Source organism: Carassius gibelio, chromosome A7, assembly GCF_023724105.1.
Source record: "Carassius gibelio isolate Cgi1373 ecotype wild population from Czech Republic chromosome A7, carGib1.2-hapl.c, whole genome shotgun sequence".
In the NCBI taxonomy this organism is placed as follows: Eukaryota; Metazoa; Chordata; class Actinopteri; order Cypriniformes; family Cyprinidae; genus Carassius; species Carassius gibelio.
Window position 1 is genome coordinate 12,402,807 of NC_068377.1, and position 15,500 is coordinate 12,418,306.

A 15,500-nucleotide genomic window follows, 5' to 3' on the forward strand; every position below is an offset into this window, starting at 1 on the left:
GATCTGATCCCGCTGTCTCTTACCAGGCTGTCGTGTGAGTGCAAGTTGTTGTAGTTTCCAGACTGTGGCATGTGAGATGAAGATCCTCCCAGCATTCCCCCATAGCCTGGCTGGCTGATCCCACTGGAAGAGTTCCACAGGTCAGAGGAATTGGGGGTCCCGTCTGATTAAGTGACAAGGAAGTCAATTTTTACATTAAAAACAAGGCAAATATCTTCATTGTTTCTAGCTTTTAGAGTAAGTTACTTTAAAAACGTTGGTGAGAAAGGTTCAAATTGTGAATGAAGTGACATTAATATGATCAATAATGCTTAAAAGAAACAAAAAAAAACACAACACCATTTAATGTGGGAGTCAAAGCCTGACCCCCACACTCTAGAAAAGGATAGAGGATGTCAAATAGACCGGCCTCTCTTTAAGTCTGCTTTTACACTTGAGTCAGAGCCAAATGCTAAGCGCAGCTGAGATAACATTCAGCCAGCCGCAGTTCACTTGCTTCCGCCTCAACTTCTAAAGGAAAAATTCCTCACAGCCTGAAACAGGCGGCTTGAAATGGCCATATCATTTGTATCAGTCCAGATTGGCAATGCTGGAATACACTGGCTGGTTTACTATCTACGACTGTAACATGATGAGTGTGCAATGAGTGAAAAAGTTTTTGTGTAAAAAAAAGGTTCAAATGTGAGCTAGGGGAAGAAACATACCAGGAACCGTATGTTCAGGGTTTAAAATTGTTTAAATAACTAAAGTAGACAGGAAGAAGATTCAACTTGACAATTGTGTTGCCAAAAAAAGAAGAAATTAGCATGATTAAACATACTTTTGAGACCTGTTCATTAACGCAGTCCACAATTTCTAGGATGCATCTTGGTTACATTTTAGAAAATATTCAATGTTTAATAATATGATTTTTTATTGGGGTTAATTTAGTGTCTGGGATAGATACTCTGACCACACTGCAATGCTATATTGTGCATATCATCTAGTCTTTGCATCTGAATAAACACATCCCTACGGTAGCGGAAAAACGGTATATGAGAGTAGCATGCCTGAATTCATAGCATGCATTCAACAATAGGTGCAAAAATTCTGATCTGGACACTTTATTATCCCATGAAGCCACTGGAGAGGAGTTGTGACACTCTAGGTAATATGACAAAGCCAGCATGACAGATGTTGTACATCCAGACTTCCTTTAGAAAATCAAAACTAAGTAAACCGTAAAATAACAAGAAATTACATAAAATGATCATGACTGACCGAAGAAAGTGCTTCCAAACATACTGCTGGGGGGTTTGGGGGACGGGTAGGATGGAGAGTCTCTGTTGAAGTCATCTGAGCTGGGAGATGGTGCATACACCTGCAAAAAGAAAAAGAAAATCAGACATTATGACTGAGAACAACTGCTTACAGACAGGTGTGAGGGAATGTAGGCTGCTGTTTTTGGGACCATCGTACAAACCGACTCATGTCTATAAGTGTATCCTCATACCCTCGGTCTAATTCACACATGCCAAGAAACCTGCCTGCGTACAGAAACAATGCAATGCAGTGCATATGGCCAATTTACAAATTCTTTGATGTAACAGATGGCTAATTTAAAACAAAAAAAAAAACAAAGAGGATTATCTGCCGTAGTGTGCGCTTCAGCGGTTAATTGTAATATAATGACCACGACATGCATTCCTGCCCACCGAACAAAAGCATCAAAACAAATGGATTAATATGTGAGGGCGAGAGCGTTAGGATGCATGTGTGTTTGTGTTTATGCAAGTGTATTTTAGGAGCTGTGGGGTTGGATCGGGTCGGGCCAGTGGAGCAGTGGTTACAGCTGCAGAAGTGCCCATTCCAGTAGAGGAGGATCAAAGGCATGAGGCTACAGCCCAGTAATGTGCCTCTCTCAGTTCATCTGCTCCAGATGGGACAAAACCTCTCGGAGTGAGAGAGAAAACACTAGCATGTATGGCACGAAAGAGAATGCTAGGTAAACATGTAAAAGAGAGTCTCGCTCATTATCGGTCATTAAGCGAGAGACTCACTTGGGCCCTCACTTTCAGGTGTCCGTGTCACCTGCCGTTTAAATTCCACCCACCGATTGCCCCGTCGTGTCTGTAAGAACCAATCCCTGGAACAAAGAGCAGATGTGCAGCCCGATGTGTTTCAAGTTACTTTAAGTGACCTCTCCCTCTGCTCAACATCATAGCAACTGTTACTCTTTAAATAAAATCAAGCCACATGACATAATGTTAATTCAAATGTTAATCAAACACTAGATATTTGATATGAGGCAAACAGTCAAGTGTATAAAAGGGGATATAAAGTTAGAACCAAATATATAAATATCTGCCCTGACAATAACTGTATGTCAGTTCTTTATGAAATTACACAATACAACATAAAATCATAAAATAAAATCATCATAAATAATTATTTTATCATTCATTTATCAAGTCAATTACTTACACCAAATCAAATCAGACAGATCAGTGACTAATCTTTTTTAATGGTCAGCATCTGTTAGTTAATAAAGAATATCGGTGTGCCAGGACAAACTAAATTCTTTACTAAATTACATAACACGCAAATAAAATGTGACATTTGTTTTATTTATTTTTAATCATTGTTAATCACACTATAGTGAAATACTGAGCAGAACAACAGAACTGTACAATAAAATGTACATTTAATTAAAAAATTGCAACAATACATTCCCCTTATTACGAATTAGAAATTAATATACAACGCATTGGTAATTACTGCAGTAATTATAATCAAATATTAATTGCATCTAATTTCCAATGTCAGATCCTCCTGCTCATTAATATTTCAGATCTACGCAGATCCCCTTCATCACACACACAAACACACGGCTGCAGCATGTCATGACACACTCTGCATTACGATCATGATCTAAAGCTTTCAGTCAGCTCAGCCAGCTGTGTGCGGCCGGCCGGGCACCTTGCTGAGGCGGCAGTACGTGCCCGTGTGATTGGCAGGGAGTGTGTTCAGAAGCTGTGGCGGGCTCCCGTGGGTGTGCAGGCGCACACATGTGACCCCGGCGCTGGAAGTCCCCTGTTGATCTCAAGTTAGGGCGGCATGGGAGAGGGGCCTTTGTCTCCGCCTCATGGCTCAATGGGCAGCATATGGCAACGGATAATGCTAATTGTCTGCTTTACCCCGAGCTAACCAGTCGACCCGTTAATAAACCTTCCCAAACACCGGCGCTGTGCTCCACCACCAGGATAGGGAATGAAAGAAAGCGCATGAGAAAGAGCAAAGGAAACGCTTCCTTTGACCAGGGCTTTAATTAGGAAGCTGTCAGTTATTCACAAGCCTCTGATCGAAACACCCACGTTTAAAATGTTAGTTTTTCTTCCCTCACTGTCCTTAAATATATATATATATATATATATATATATATATTAAACTGTGGAAAGAAATTAGTTCATATTTAGTTCATAGTTCATGTATATTTTATATTCCCAAATACATTTCTAAGAATTCTGTAATAAGATAAGAATTTTTTTAAATCCTTTATATAGACCGCAATCCCAAGGAGTAATTTATAGCCACTTAAATATTTTAATATATCTTGTACATGACTTTAATTATTTTTTTTTCAGGCCTGGAAATCAACATTTTGAAATTTCCTTGATATTTTCCTAACTGCAGAAACCCTTGTTTATGGTTTTCAAAAACACAAAGTTCAACTCAATCTGTTATTAGAATGTAGTCACCAGCAAAAAGCAATATAAATAGCATTTTTTTCAGTTCCTGTGTGAGTAAATGGAGATGGAGGCTCACGCTGATGAGTGAAATGAGTTTTTCTCTTTTTTTTCCCCCTCGCCTGTCACACCTTCCTTTGATCTGAAAACCACATCCATCACAACAACACACGGAAAACCCACTAAACTGTCAACATATGGATAAGCCCAATGACAACAGTGAAAGAGGCAGGGAATAGAGAGAGAGCAATGATTATGGAGGGAGAAAAAAAAGGCTGAACAACAGACAAACCCACAAGGACGGGCTCAGAGCAGAGGGACCGCGAGTGACAAGAAAATATCCTGCCTCTGCATGTCACTTGTTTGGAGTCGGATCGCGGCCCGAGGGCCTTCCTTTTCAACTCCCATCTAACACACTTATCAAGGCGAAAAGGCACGCTACTCGCGCACAATGAGCCCCTATTGAACACAGCAGCTCTGTCCTGAAGGGACACGTTTTGACTTTTAAAGCCAAGACTGTCTACAAAGAGCAGACGGGAAAAGTTTGAAAGTTAAAAGCATTTTGTTCCTTACAGATACAGGTGGAAGCCTTTCGAGAGCAGAAAAACAACACACACGTTTGCTTTGAACAACTACAGACGAGCAACGCTGACTCATTATGCAAAGTTTCTACCAGAACAAAACCTTCAAAAAGGCCCAGTATTTACCTGAAATGAAAAAAAGAGCATCAAGCACTACATTAGCCCTATAAATCTTAAAGGAAATGCGACCAACCTTATACAAAGACTTACAAATACGTGAATTAAAGTGAGAACAGCAGAGAGGAAATAAAACACTTCACACATCATAAACTTGACCCAATCAAAGCCGGGGAGACCGCTTGCCCTCCAGGGCCCGGCCATAAAACTATTGGTACCAGCTTGACATTCAAACAAATCAATGGGACTTTTATCTTTGTTGATGCTCACAGCATCTGACATTTAATAAATAAACAATATCTGTGTGCCACGATATAAATAAAGCAACACAAGGAAGGGTTTATTGGGCATTTACCCGCTGCTTTGAATCATAAAGCTCAACTCTGACCCGAGCGAGCCACATGCTCCTCATTTTCTCTTTCCTCCCAGCCTGCATTACAAGGCTGGAAATACTTAATATAAAAAGATCAAAGTGAGCTTTGTGGTGCAGGAACAAAGAGATCTGTCATAACGGCATTTGAGGAAACTAACGCTGGACTCTGTCAGATGACCTCAAAAGAAGGGAAGCCGCGGTCTCACGTTTGTCCCCAGAAACGATCAAACATCAAACCTGATTCCTGAAGTCCTTGTTAAAAGCAGCACTAATAATGTGAATAACATACATTTAATAAGCAAGCTTTTATTAAACGGGTAACGGATCATTCTTCAATTCATCAAACAGATGGAGAAATCTCCAGAGCCGTACGCAGACACGGAGAGGAAGACACCAGGGAAATCTACTGGAAACTTTTCCCTCTCTACTGAAGTTGTGCGTTCAGTGCTTTGCATCGTCTGGGGAGCAGAGACTCACTTTAAGGAAGTCTGTGGAACATTCTGCCCCCCTCCCCCCACCCAACAGACATGTTTACTTGGCCATCTAATTGAGGACACACCATATTTTTATATAGCTAAATACACACCCAAATCAGATTAATAATAATAATAATTACATCCCAAAACTGAACTTTTAATAATACTTATCTAGTTTATCCGGGATAAATTTGTTCCCAATATATAGCCAACTAAACCCACCCAAACTAGTAAACAATGTTATTTATTTAATAAATATTTCTATAATTAATATTCATAGTTAATCATTCTTTTTTCAAATTGTATGAATTTTTTTTTTTTTTACCTTTGAGATCATTCTCAAAGGGAAGTTTAATTGGACTTTGCTATCTTTTTGGAAACGCTTTAAGTAAAGCCATGTCAACCCAAACAGCCTCTCATGAGGCACAAGTGCAGGTTTGAGTCGCCACTTCTTTCTCAGGAGCCCATACCACCAATCCCGTCCTCAAGCACCTGACAAACGCTCAGCACACATGCACACAAGCGTTCACAAGGACAGCCACACACAGACATCGTGAGAGGCACACAGAAATCAAAGGGCCTGTGGTGGAGAGGTTTAGGAGTCCCATCAGGATTCTTGTAGGGAGAAGAATGCCTGGCTGATTAAAAACAGATGGAGAAACAGCGATGCTGCAGCTCTGAGCTCAATCTGCAAACAGGAAAGTCAAACCTCAACAGACAGACTCTCTTCCTTAATCATTGCCAGACTCCCACTTGTTATTACTGTGAACCCGTCTCAGCAAAGCAGCCGCTCCGAGCTCACGGTGAGCCACAAGCACAACAGCATCAGACACACACAACTACCAACACACAGAAAACTCATCATTTATGCCAAACAAGTGTGCTTTTATCAGGAAAACAGCGGCAGACCTGCAGAAGTGTCATTTTCTCTCTAAAATACATTAATATTTCAGATAGTCAGTATTCACATTTTTTTTGTGACTTAAAAAGGTTCTTTACAGCAGCTGAAAACTGGTGAGAACTCACACTTTGTAAACTGTAAATAAAAGTAAATGTTGACCCAGCTCAGACTGAGGTAATGGAAACACAGTCAGCAGTCACACACACACACACACACACACAAGCAAAGCTGAGAGCAACAAGACCCTCAACTCACTTTCTACACGCAGAACAGACACGGCTCACCACTCCATTAAACCCGACAGCTCACCGCGCGCATGAAAAACATGTTTCCTTATACACATTTCCTCTAGGGAGAGAAGGCACTCACCGATTTTCCGTTGTAGTAATACATGCTGCCCATTCCAGGCACGGGGTAGGCGCAATACATGATAAAAGCCTCAGTGATACTGGGAAAGACGTGGAGCCTGAGACAGAGGATCTCTTTTCAAAAACCCGCTCCCTACACATACATCCACCCGCTGCACAAGGGACTAATTCCTTCAGTGCTGGCCCCTTACACATGGATCTACTCACAGACAACTTATGCAAAGCAGGACCGTACCAACTCAGCCGAAAGCAAGGGGGGGGAGTTGGCTTTTGGGAGGAGGAGGAGGAGAAGGACGGGCCAATACCCAGAGATAGGCTCCCCTAAAGCTTCACAAAGTGCTGAGGCAAAGAAAGGAGGGGGGAGATGGAGGATAAAGAGTGAGGGAGGAGCGGAAAACAAATGAGTAGGTGGATTGACTTGTACTTTAAAAAAAAATTAAAACAGAAAGGAAATAAGAATGGTGGATTTCAGATGTAACACAATGTTCATTCGCCTGTTGATTTTTGTCTGTTCTTTCACAAGCAAACAAAAATTAAATGAAACATAAACTAGTTTAGAAAGGGCCATGCAAACACAAAAACACACTGGTATAAATGCTGAGCTGATTAATCTTTTTAGTGATTATTGTTTTTCTTTTTTGAGGGGTTGGATTGAGGGTACGGAGAGGATTTCCTCACAAAATCAATAATCTTGTAAATGAAAAAAAAAAGTAAGTGATAACTCTATAACCACAATACAGTGATATATTAAATATATGTAATAGTAATATCTTTTCTTACTACAAATAATGATTTTATTAGATTTTATGATATATATATACTACATAATAAAATAATTTAATTAAAGAGCTGGTAAAGCCAAATGTTATTCCTTTTTCAATTTCTATTCATCAAAATTAGGGGTGTGCTATAATGCCAATTTTTGATCGTGGATGATTAAAATGTCTTCACAATCTGCTTTTAAAGAAACATCATAGTATTGCACAACAGAGCAAATTCTATCTGTTGCTGTTCTGGCGTCTTCGTTTCAATATAGGCTATTGTACAACGCCACATTCATTCACATCAAATGTTAACTCGTACTGCACTGCACTGATTCGCAATCACAAAAGTCGTTTATTTGCATGTGCTTTAAAGCCTTGCAATTTCATTCGCATACTGTACTGATCTGAGTGACCTGTCAAACAGTGCCTGATTTCTGGACTAAGTTATCGTTTCAATCTGATTGCACTAATACTGTCAAAAACACACAAGGTTTAAATGTAAATACAGTCTAAAATTAAAGTAAATAGTTGAAAGAAAAACAGATGCATGCTTGTATATTAGATGTGTGTTACAGTACAAAAAATGCTGCCACTTGCCATTAAAGAGATAGTTCAGCCATAAATTAACATTCTGTCATTATTTACTCACTCTCATGTGGTCCCAAACCTGTATTCATTTCTTTTTTGTGCTAAACACAAAAGAAGATTGAAGAAATTGGGGAACCAAACAGTTGCTGGTCCCCATTGACCTTGATAGTAGGAAAAACTGAATATTACAGAACTCACTGAAGACCAGCAACTCTTTGGTTACCCACATTCTTCAAAATAACTTTTATGTTCAACAGAAGAAATAAACTCATTCGCGTGTAAAACAACTTGAGAGTGTGTAAATGATGGCAAAATTTTCATTTTTGGTTAAACTATGGCTTTAATGTTAATAAAACAAAACGCACAGAGAAAAATCTTTAACAGGAAGGCTTTAATAAGAATAAATGCATTGTACTGTATGTAATGTTTTATTTTTATATTTGTTCATTCAATTTCTTGAATGCTACTGTACTTGAAAAGTGAAGCACTGTTTATTTTATTTGTATATTATGTGTATTTTTAAAGTGTATCTTTGTTCTTATTTTTTATAAAAAATGTAAAATAATGACAAAGAAATTTTTTTTTTCTTCGTCCACTTTGGCCTAAATGTTTTTATCTTGTAATGGTTTGTTTTTAAAATAGGGAAGTTAGTTTGGCTGTACTACTCAGACAACTTGAAAAATAGTACAACCAACATTATAAAATCATGAATTGTGAAATGTGATATTATATTTGTCATATCATGCCCACCCTTAGTAAAAAATGTATGCTTTTAATTATATGAAAATATGGTGATACACAATAAGAACAATTCTTAATGCTGAGAATATATGATCAGACTATGCATTTCTCATGCCATGCACTTGTTTGCCCTTAACCAAGTCTTGCTGCCAATGTCGCGACCTGTGGCTGTTGTTTTAACAGTCCTCCACAGTGGCGTGACAGCAAACACAGAGAGCTGTTGAACACATCCAACAGCTGCAGAGGGGCCGAGGCTGACGTCAAGCACCGAGAGCAATGACGCTCCACTTCCTCACACTCTCATTGTACCCACTGCTCCCCTTCCAGGGCCTCTTGCCCACAGACCAAAGGGGCGGTAGGGAACACAACCCAAATAACAGGCGCACTGGGGGTGGGAGAAGAGAATGAGGGGAAAGAAGGGAAAATGAAGGGAAATAGGAGGGTGGAAGTGGAAGAGAGGCAAAAGAAAAAGGCTGGACACAGTCATTGAAAATGAATGGACATGGGTGCAAAAATAGACGGGGAGGCCGAGGTGTTTCACGTGCTGTGAACAAGCTGATCTGAAGCACCATCGGTCTCTTTAAAGCCCACTCCGGCCCGCTCCACTTCGGCCCCTTTCATGTCTGTCACTGCAGGCTTCCCAGTCCAAACACCGTCCCATTCACAACATTATTGTTATGGAAAGATGAAAGCCTTCCCAGAAAACGAGACTTTATTATGCTTGCCCCTCTAATTCTATTATTATCTCTTCTCTTTTCTTCTCTGAGTGAGACTCTTTCAAATGTGTCCAAGGTGGTTGAGATCGACAGGCTGGTACCACTTTAAACCTGGAGCCGTTTCAAGTCGATTCTTTAGGAGAGAGACGGCCGTGATGGAGGAATGCTTGAATGCTCCATAAAACAAATCCAGATAAAGAATGAACTGCTGGGAGGAAGAGAACACAGAAAAAAAGAATGAAAGAGACAAATGAAAAGGGACAGAACTGAAATGACAAATTAGGGACACATGTCCGGAGAGTTCACGACGCATGTTTGGTTTGGTCTTGCGAGACTTCCACACAGCTGCCACAGATAACTTCTTTTTGATTACCACTGTGAAAACAACCAATCACTGGTGAGGTTCAGTGGACATAAACTTTAGACCAGACACCAATGGTTACATTTAGTTACTATGTAGATTTAACATGATAAAGCAAATAAAAAAAAAAACAGCTAAAAGCACAACAATGCGCACTTCTGGATAGCTCTGCCCACAGTGACATTTGATCAATAATTTTTTTATTGTTTTTCCGAATATAATAAAAAAAAACTAGATATTCAAAAAAAATATTACATTTTATTCTTTCTTGTATTAAACAAGAACTTTAAAACAATTACAAATTTACTATTTTAATTTAATGTTTTAAATTTCAGCAGCCATTCACTGCCAAATGATTCTTCAGAAATCATTCTAATACATACATATACATATACATATACATATACATATACATATAGATATATATAAGAAATGTATATTTCTTAAACTATACAGTAACATGATGAAAATAGCATACTTTGTGCTATATTTTGTTTTTGGTGAAGGCACCAAACTTAAAGCTGAACTGCACAGTTGAGACGCACCTGGTTAAGATGGTGTTAAGCCAACCCAGTTCTGGCAGGAGGTCTGGGATTCACCTGTGCTGATTGTGTGGATTATGGAGTTTAAATGTAATAGGTGCTGCAGACAGTCTGTCCCACTAATCAATCTGAAAACTAGACACTTCTACATCAACATCCCCACACACATCCCACGGCTGCAGATTAGAAACATGCAGAACGCTCATCTCAACCCATACAAGCTAATTTAACATCTCTGTGTTTCTATAAGGCCATTCATCACAACACATTAGGAGGAAAATCTCTCTCCACGAGTCTCGTGGGCTTATGAGCATTCTGTTATGTGCTTGTTATGATTAATGTTTCCCTGTCTGAGGACAGAGCCTAGACAAAACACACAAAAAAGACGACATGAACATTATATTAGAATAACACCGGTATTTAACAAGCATCTTCTCCAGACATGATAAACCCACTGGGACCCTTTCATCAAGGTCCAGGAGAGAGCTTCAGGTTTTGAAGCCTTTTTACATGTCTGGGCCAATGCACGAGTCGAGCAAGAGGCCTTCATCCAATTACGACGTACCTGACATCAAGCAAAACAAAAGCAGCTTCACCCACTTACCTGACTTGCACCTACAGTACGCCCACAGCCCACAGTGACACCGTCTCTACATGTGACATCTGCTGTCTGCTGACCTACAAGCGGCACTTCTGGGGCTCACGTGCAGGCCGTGCTCCAGCCAGGTAAATCATGCCAGTGTGGCTTAGATTAGCTCTACTTTACACACATCACATCTTAAGTTAATCAGCTCTGACTGTTGACAGAACATGCTCTTAAAGTGGCCACAGCCGTGAGGATGTACTTTCACGCAAAATACAAATAACACTTATGTATGTAAACCTGAAATCTGAATGTGGGTCTAAATTAGCACAGATTCCTATGTGGTTTTCTTGTACCCTAGCTGCAGATGAAAGGCGCACGTCTCCTTCATGATTTAGGGCTCTGAAGTCTGAGGTAAATTTCAGCAGCCTAAACAGATAAAGAGACTCATTCTCTGTCTCTGTTCAGCATCAGACTCAAACCAGGAACATCTATTGAATCACTTATCTGATGAGCTCATATCCTTTCAGACACACACACACACACACACACACACACACACACAGATACACACACAAACCTACCTATTTAAATGAGGACATGCTACTGATTACTACTGCTTTTACATGAAGCTAATTAAAATGACAACAAACTAGTTTTGTCAAAAGTTGATATTAAAATGACTAAAGGTTACGATTGCAAAAATATCAAAGGACGTGTATTTGTGAGGTATTAATGTAACACACACTTAATTTCTTCCTGTCAATTTTGTATAGTATAGCTAACTGAACACTGACAGCCCCCTCCAACACACACACACACACACACACACACCCTGACCCAGTGCACTGCCCTCTGGTGGGTGGATTATGACCTGATGGCCTGGAGGAAAAACCCTAGACAGACACATGGGTTACAAGTGAGACATAAGCCTAAATATCAGATAAGTTTGGGAGGAAGTGGGATGTCTGAAGATCAAGAGAGCTATTAAAAGCTACAGGTTACCGTCTGAACACATGAGTCATGGGAGGATAGAGAACAACCTGAGAAAAGGAGAGCACATGACCGTAAGCTCTAGAGATATCAAACCCAATGTGCCTTTTATTTTATACCACTAGCTTCAGAAAATGCTTTTTAAAACAGAGATGTGAGGCCGCAAAAACTCAGTGCTGTGGAAATAAATAAGAGAACAGAGATTTTCTCTGGAACAAAGAGCAGTGGCCACATGAAAGACCTACATCAAACTGTACTGTTATTCTTCACAGGGCTTTACTGGGGCCTTTTATCCCAAGGCATGTCCAACTACACAGGATCTTCACCGCAAGGTTGTGACCTTGCATTAGAGACAGGGGTTCAAAGAGAGTAGGCAAAAAAGAAGGGGGAAACAACCCTGAACAAATGCAAACAAAAAAGCCCAATGTGGCATTGGTGACCTGCATCAGTTTGCATGGCCTGTAGATGGCTGTCTAGTCAAAAATGCAGTATGTGTCTTCTGAATGGTGGAGGCTCCAGTCAAGCTGACATCTCCGAGCTTAGGGCGCTAGTCTCATGTCCTTGTCGCCAGAGTGGATCATAACCTTCTTCTCACTTCTCTCCTAGTGCTCGTTTCCTCACTAAGTGTAACTTCTGCCCTTGCGAGGGTGCCTGAGCGATCTGTCAAGAGCAAATGACAATCTTTTTTGTCATTCACAGCCAGTGTTCTCACACGCAAAATGCCCCGAAGGAAGGCGAGCATTCCCTGCTGCTTTCTCTCCTTGCCTCTTTTCCTTCCTCTCTCTCTCTCCTCCGATCATCTCTTCTGGGCTGAACATCGCCGCCCCAGCACAGGCAGTATCACATCAAACAGTCGTGCCTGTGACAAGGGGGTTTAAAAAAAGCCTGGCTATTTACACACATAGGCTGCAGCTCCAGGCTCTCCGCCAAGTATAATTCTCATACAAGATGCAGTTACTTGCCCAAAGTCATGGGCCACCCATCCGCCTCTGACTCTTTTTTTACCCTCTGTGGCTGTCAAGAGGGCCTGGGTCTTTCAGCACAGGTGCCCACACACCTGCCTGACAGCATTGTGCCTGCAGCACCAGACGTACATGCTTACTGCAGAACACGCTTATGCCACACTCATAGCAGCAAGCAAAGCACCCTACCTTCAGACATTCCTAAAAACACTAGTAGCCAATAAAACAACTAGTTAGCCAGGCATCATGACAGTGTTTTGCGGTTTCTCAGAGAGGCTCGGCAGTAAATGCTAAAATAAATAAATACTAAAATTAGTTGGAAAGTGTTCAGTGAGTGAATAACAAACATCCGCTATCTTTCTCTAAACCTATGCCTGCAGTTCAAGGGTTAACATGGTTCCTTCCCTCATCTTCTCAAAACAGCAAGTACACAAATCAAACACGGTTATAAATATTTGTACGTCCCTAGTCTGCTGCCATGTCTTATTTAGGGCTTTGTGTCATAAAGTATGCCCTCGCTGCTCCAAAAAAGGAGCGGATGTTATTCCATAAATATTTACATCTATATGTAAACTACGCCGATCCATCAGCAGCGCTGTTTTTAAAAAAGTGATGAGCTGGGAAGAGGTAAATAGTTAAAGTATTTTTAGGTTGGGGGGTTGTATTCCCTGCGGAGGGCCTGATGATGGGAAGCATTGTGTTCATTTTGTTTATCAAGCAGCTCTACGAGCCTCTAGTGGGGCTCGTCTGCTTACACAAGCAAAAGCTTTCAGCGGCATCTGCAGCTGCGAGCCCAATGTACAGGTACCCTGCAGACTGCATGAGCGCACACACACACACACACAGATGCCCCAGCAACCTTACATTGCTCTGCAGGTGCACCTGTGCCACCGTGGCTTTATTCTCGCGTGTAACGCTTCGACACCTCTTGTACAATGATGGCAACTGATGGCTGTCACCAAATGCCAGTCTACACAAACCATGTTTCCAACCATGCATAATTTTATGCAAAGTTTGGGGTATTGCAGAATATTCCATGAAAATGCCTGATGGCAACACCACCATGAGCAAAGACACAAATTCACAAATTGTCATGTGATGTAAAAGTTAATCTTAAGAATAGTGTTAAAATACTCTACATGTGCAGGTTACACTTTAGCTATTAACTATATTTAAGTTTTGCCTTAATAAAATCCTAATTTGTTGCTTATTAATAGTAAGGTAGTTGTTAAGTAGGGTTAAGGGATGTAGAATATGACCATGCGGAAAAAGGCATTAACATGTGCTTTATAAGTAGTAGTAAACAGTCAATATGCCAGTAATTTGAATGCTAATGAACAACTAGTTTATTTGTGAGAATTGGTCCTTAAAGTGTTAGCAAATTTTCTAACCATGTGTACTGTGCACACTCAACTTGGACAAGATGCCTTGAATTTTTCTGCAATTATCGAAAGGCAACATGTTTAGCTGTATGCTTATGCTAAGCGTTTGCGTCAGAATTGAAGGATACTTCGGACTTCAGACATAAGGCATCTGTCAGTGATTGCTAACAAATAATGTATTTATTTTACAAAATTCTTGACAAAAGGAATTTTTTTTTAATGTAATTCACAATGCATTTATTACGTTTAGATGGACAGTTCACACAAAAATAAAAATAAAGTCATCATTTACTCACCCTGGTGTTATTCTAATGCTTTTCAGACCACAAAAGCGGATATGTAAACAGAGTCTGATGCTTGTCCATATAATGGCAGTAAATAGCAACTAGCTATTGTATAGCAACGGGTTGCTGTTTTGTTTATGTTTATTTTGTTCATATTCAGTTGAGACTTTTGAGTTTATAGTTCTTTGCCATGCATGCTTTCGTTACTGATTTGCGTTAATGTTGATTTTTGTTCACTGATTGTTTGTATGCATTTGTTAATTATGTTTCATTGATTAAACTATTGCCTTCTCTACTTGCTGGTTTGTGTTGGCTCTTATTCAATTGTTGAGCCGGCTGTAACAATTAGAACAGCAGTTCACTCAGATTCAACCAGGAAAAGCAACCAAGTTGTGAGAAATCAAGATGAATAAAAACACAACATAAAATACAACTCCTATAAATCTCCCCAAAAAAGTTATCTATGTACCTTCTTCAATGAGTTAAATATCTCCGGACTGGAAGTCCAGTTGTCATGACAGTCAGAATGACAGTTGACAGACATGAATGTTGGTAATGAGAAGAGAAAACATGGATTGTATTTTGTGTCAAGTTTTTGGGAGTGAACTGCTGTTATTAATAGAGTATCATGAACATGCAGTTATGAACAGTAATGAATAGTGGTTGACTGATAATGCCGATATCTAGGAAAGCAAGGTGACCAATGAAGACCAAAAATATATAATTAAAAAGGAAATAACCAACAGAATACTCCATGTTCTGAGAAGATTGTGTGCATTAGGAATCATATTTTTCAATTAAAGCCAAGGTAACACTCATTTTATATACAGCACACAGTGAAAATCACATGAATATGACAGTGGGCAAATGCATAAATCACAGAATAATTGAAATCAAACATTTTATGTTTAAAGCATTCAATTTGCGCGGACCTAAAGTCACACGAGATTAAAGATGCAACTAACGATAATTTTTTTCTGTCGACTAATCTAACGATTATTTTTTTCTGTCGACTAATGTAACGATTATTTTTATTACAATAA

The 15,500-nt window shown here is 39.8% G+C and overlaps 1 protein-coding gene across 5 annotated transcripts in view; it reads right to left on the bottom strand.

Annotated features, from left to right (window-relative positions):
• LOC128017753 (transcription factor 12) overlaps window positions 1-15,500 on the bottom strand; it is a 109,809-nt gene that overhangs the window by 19,114 nt on the left and 75,195 nt on the right. For 4 of the 5 annotated variants that reach the window (XM_052603241.1, XM_052603240.1, XM_052603242.1 and 1 more), the window contains 2 exons: window positions 1,261-1,360; window positions 24-163 (listed from right to left, as the gene is read on the bottom strand). In XM_052603241.1, coding sequence (XP_052459201.1) covers window positions 24-163; window positions 1,261-1,360 — 240 coding nt within the window. Of the gene's footprint in view, window positions 1-23; window positions 164-1,260; window positions 1,361-6,542; window positions 6,756-15,500 lie in introns of those variants that run through there. The other variant, XM_052603244.1, reaches the window with a different exon arrangement.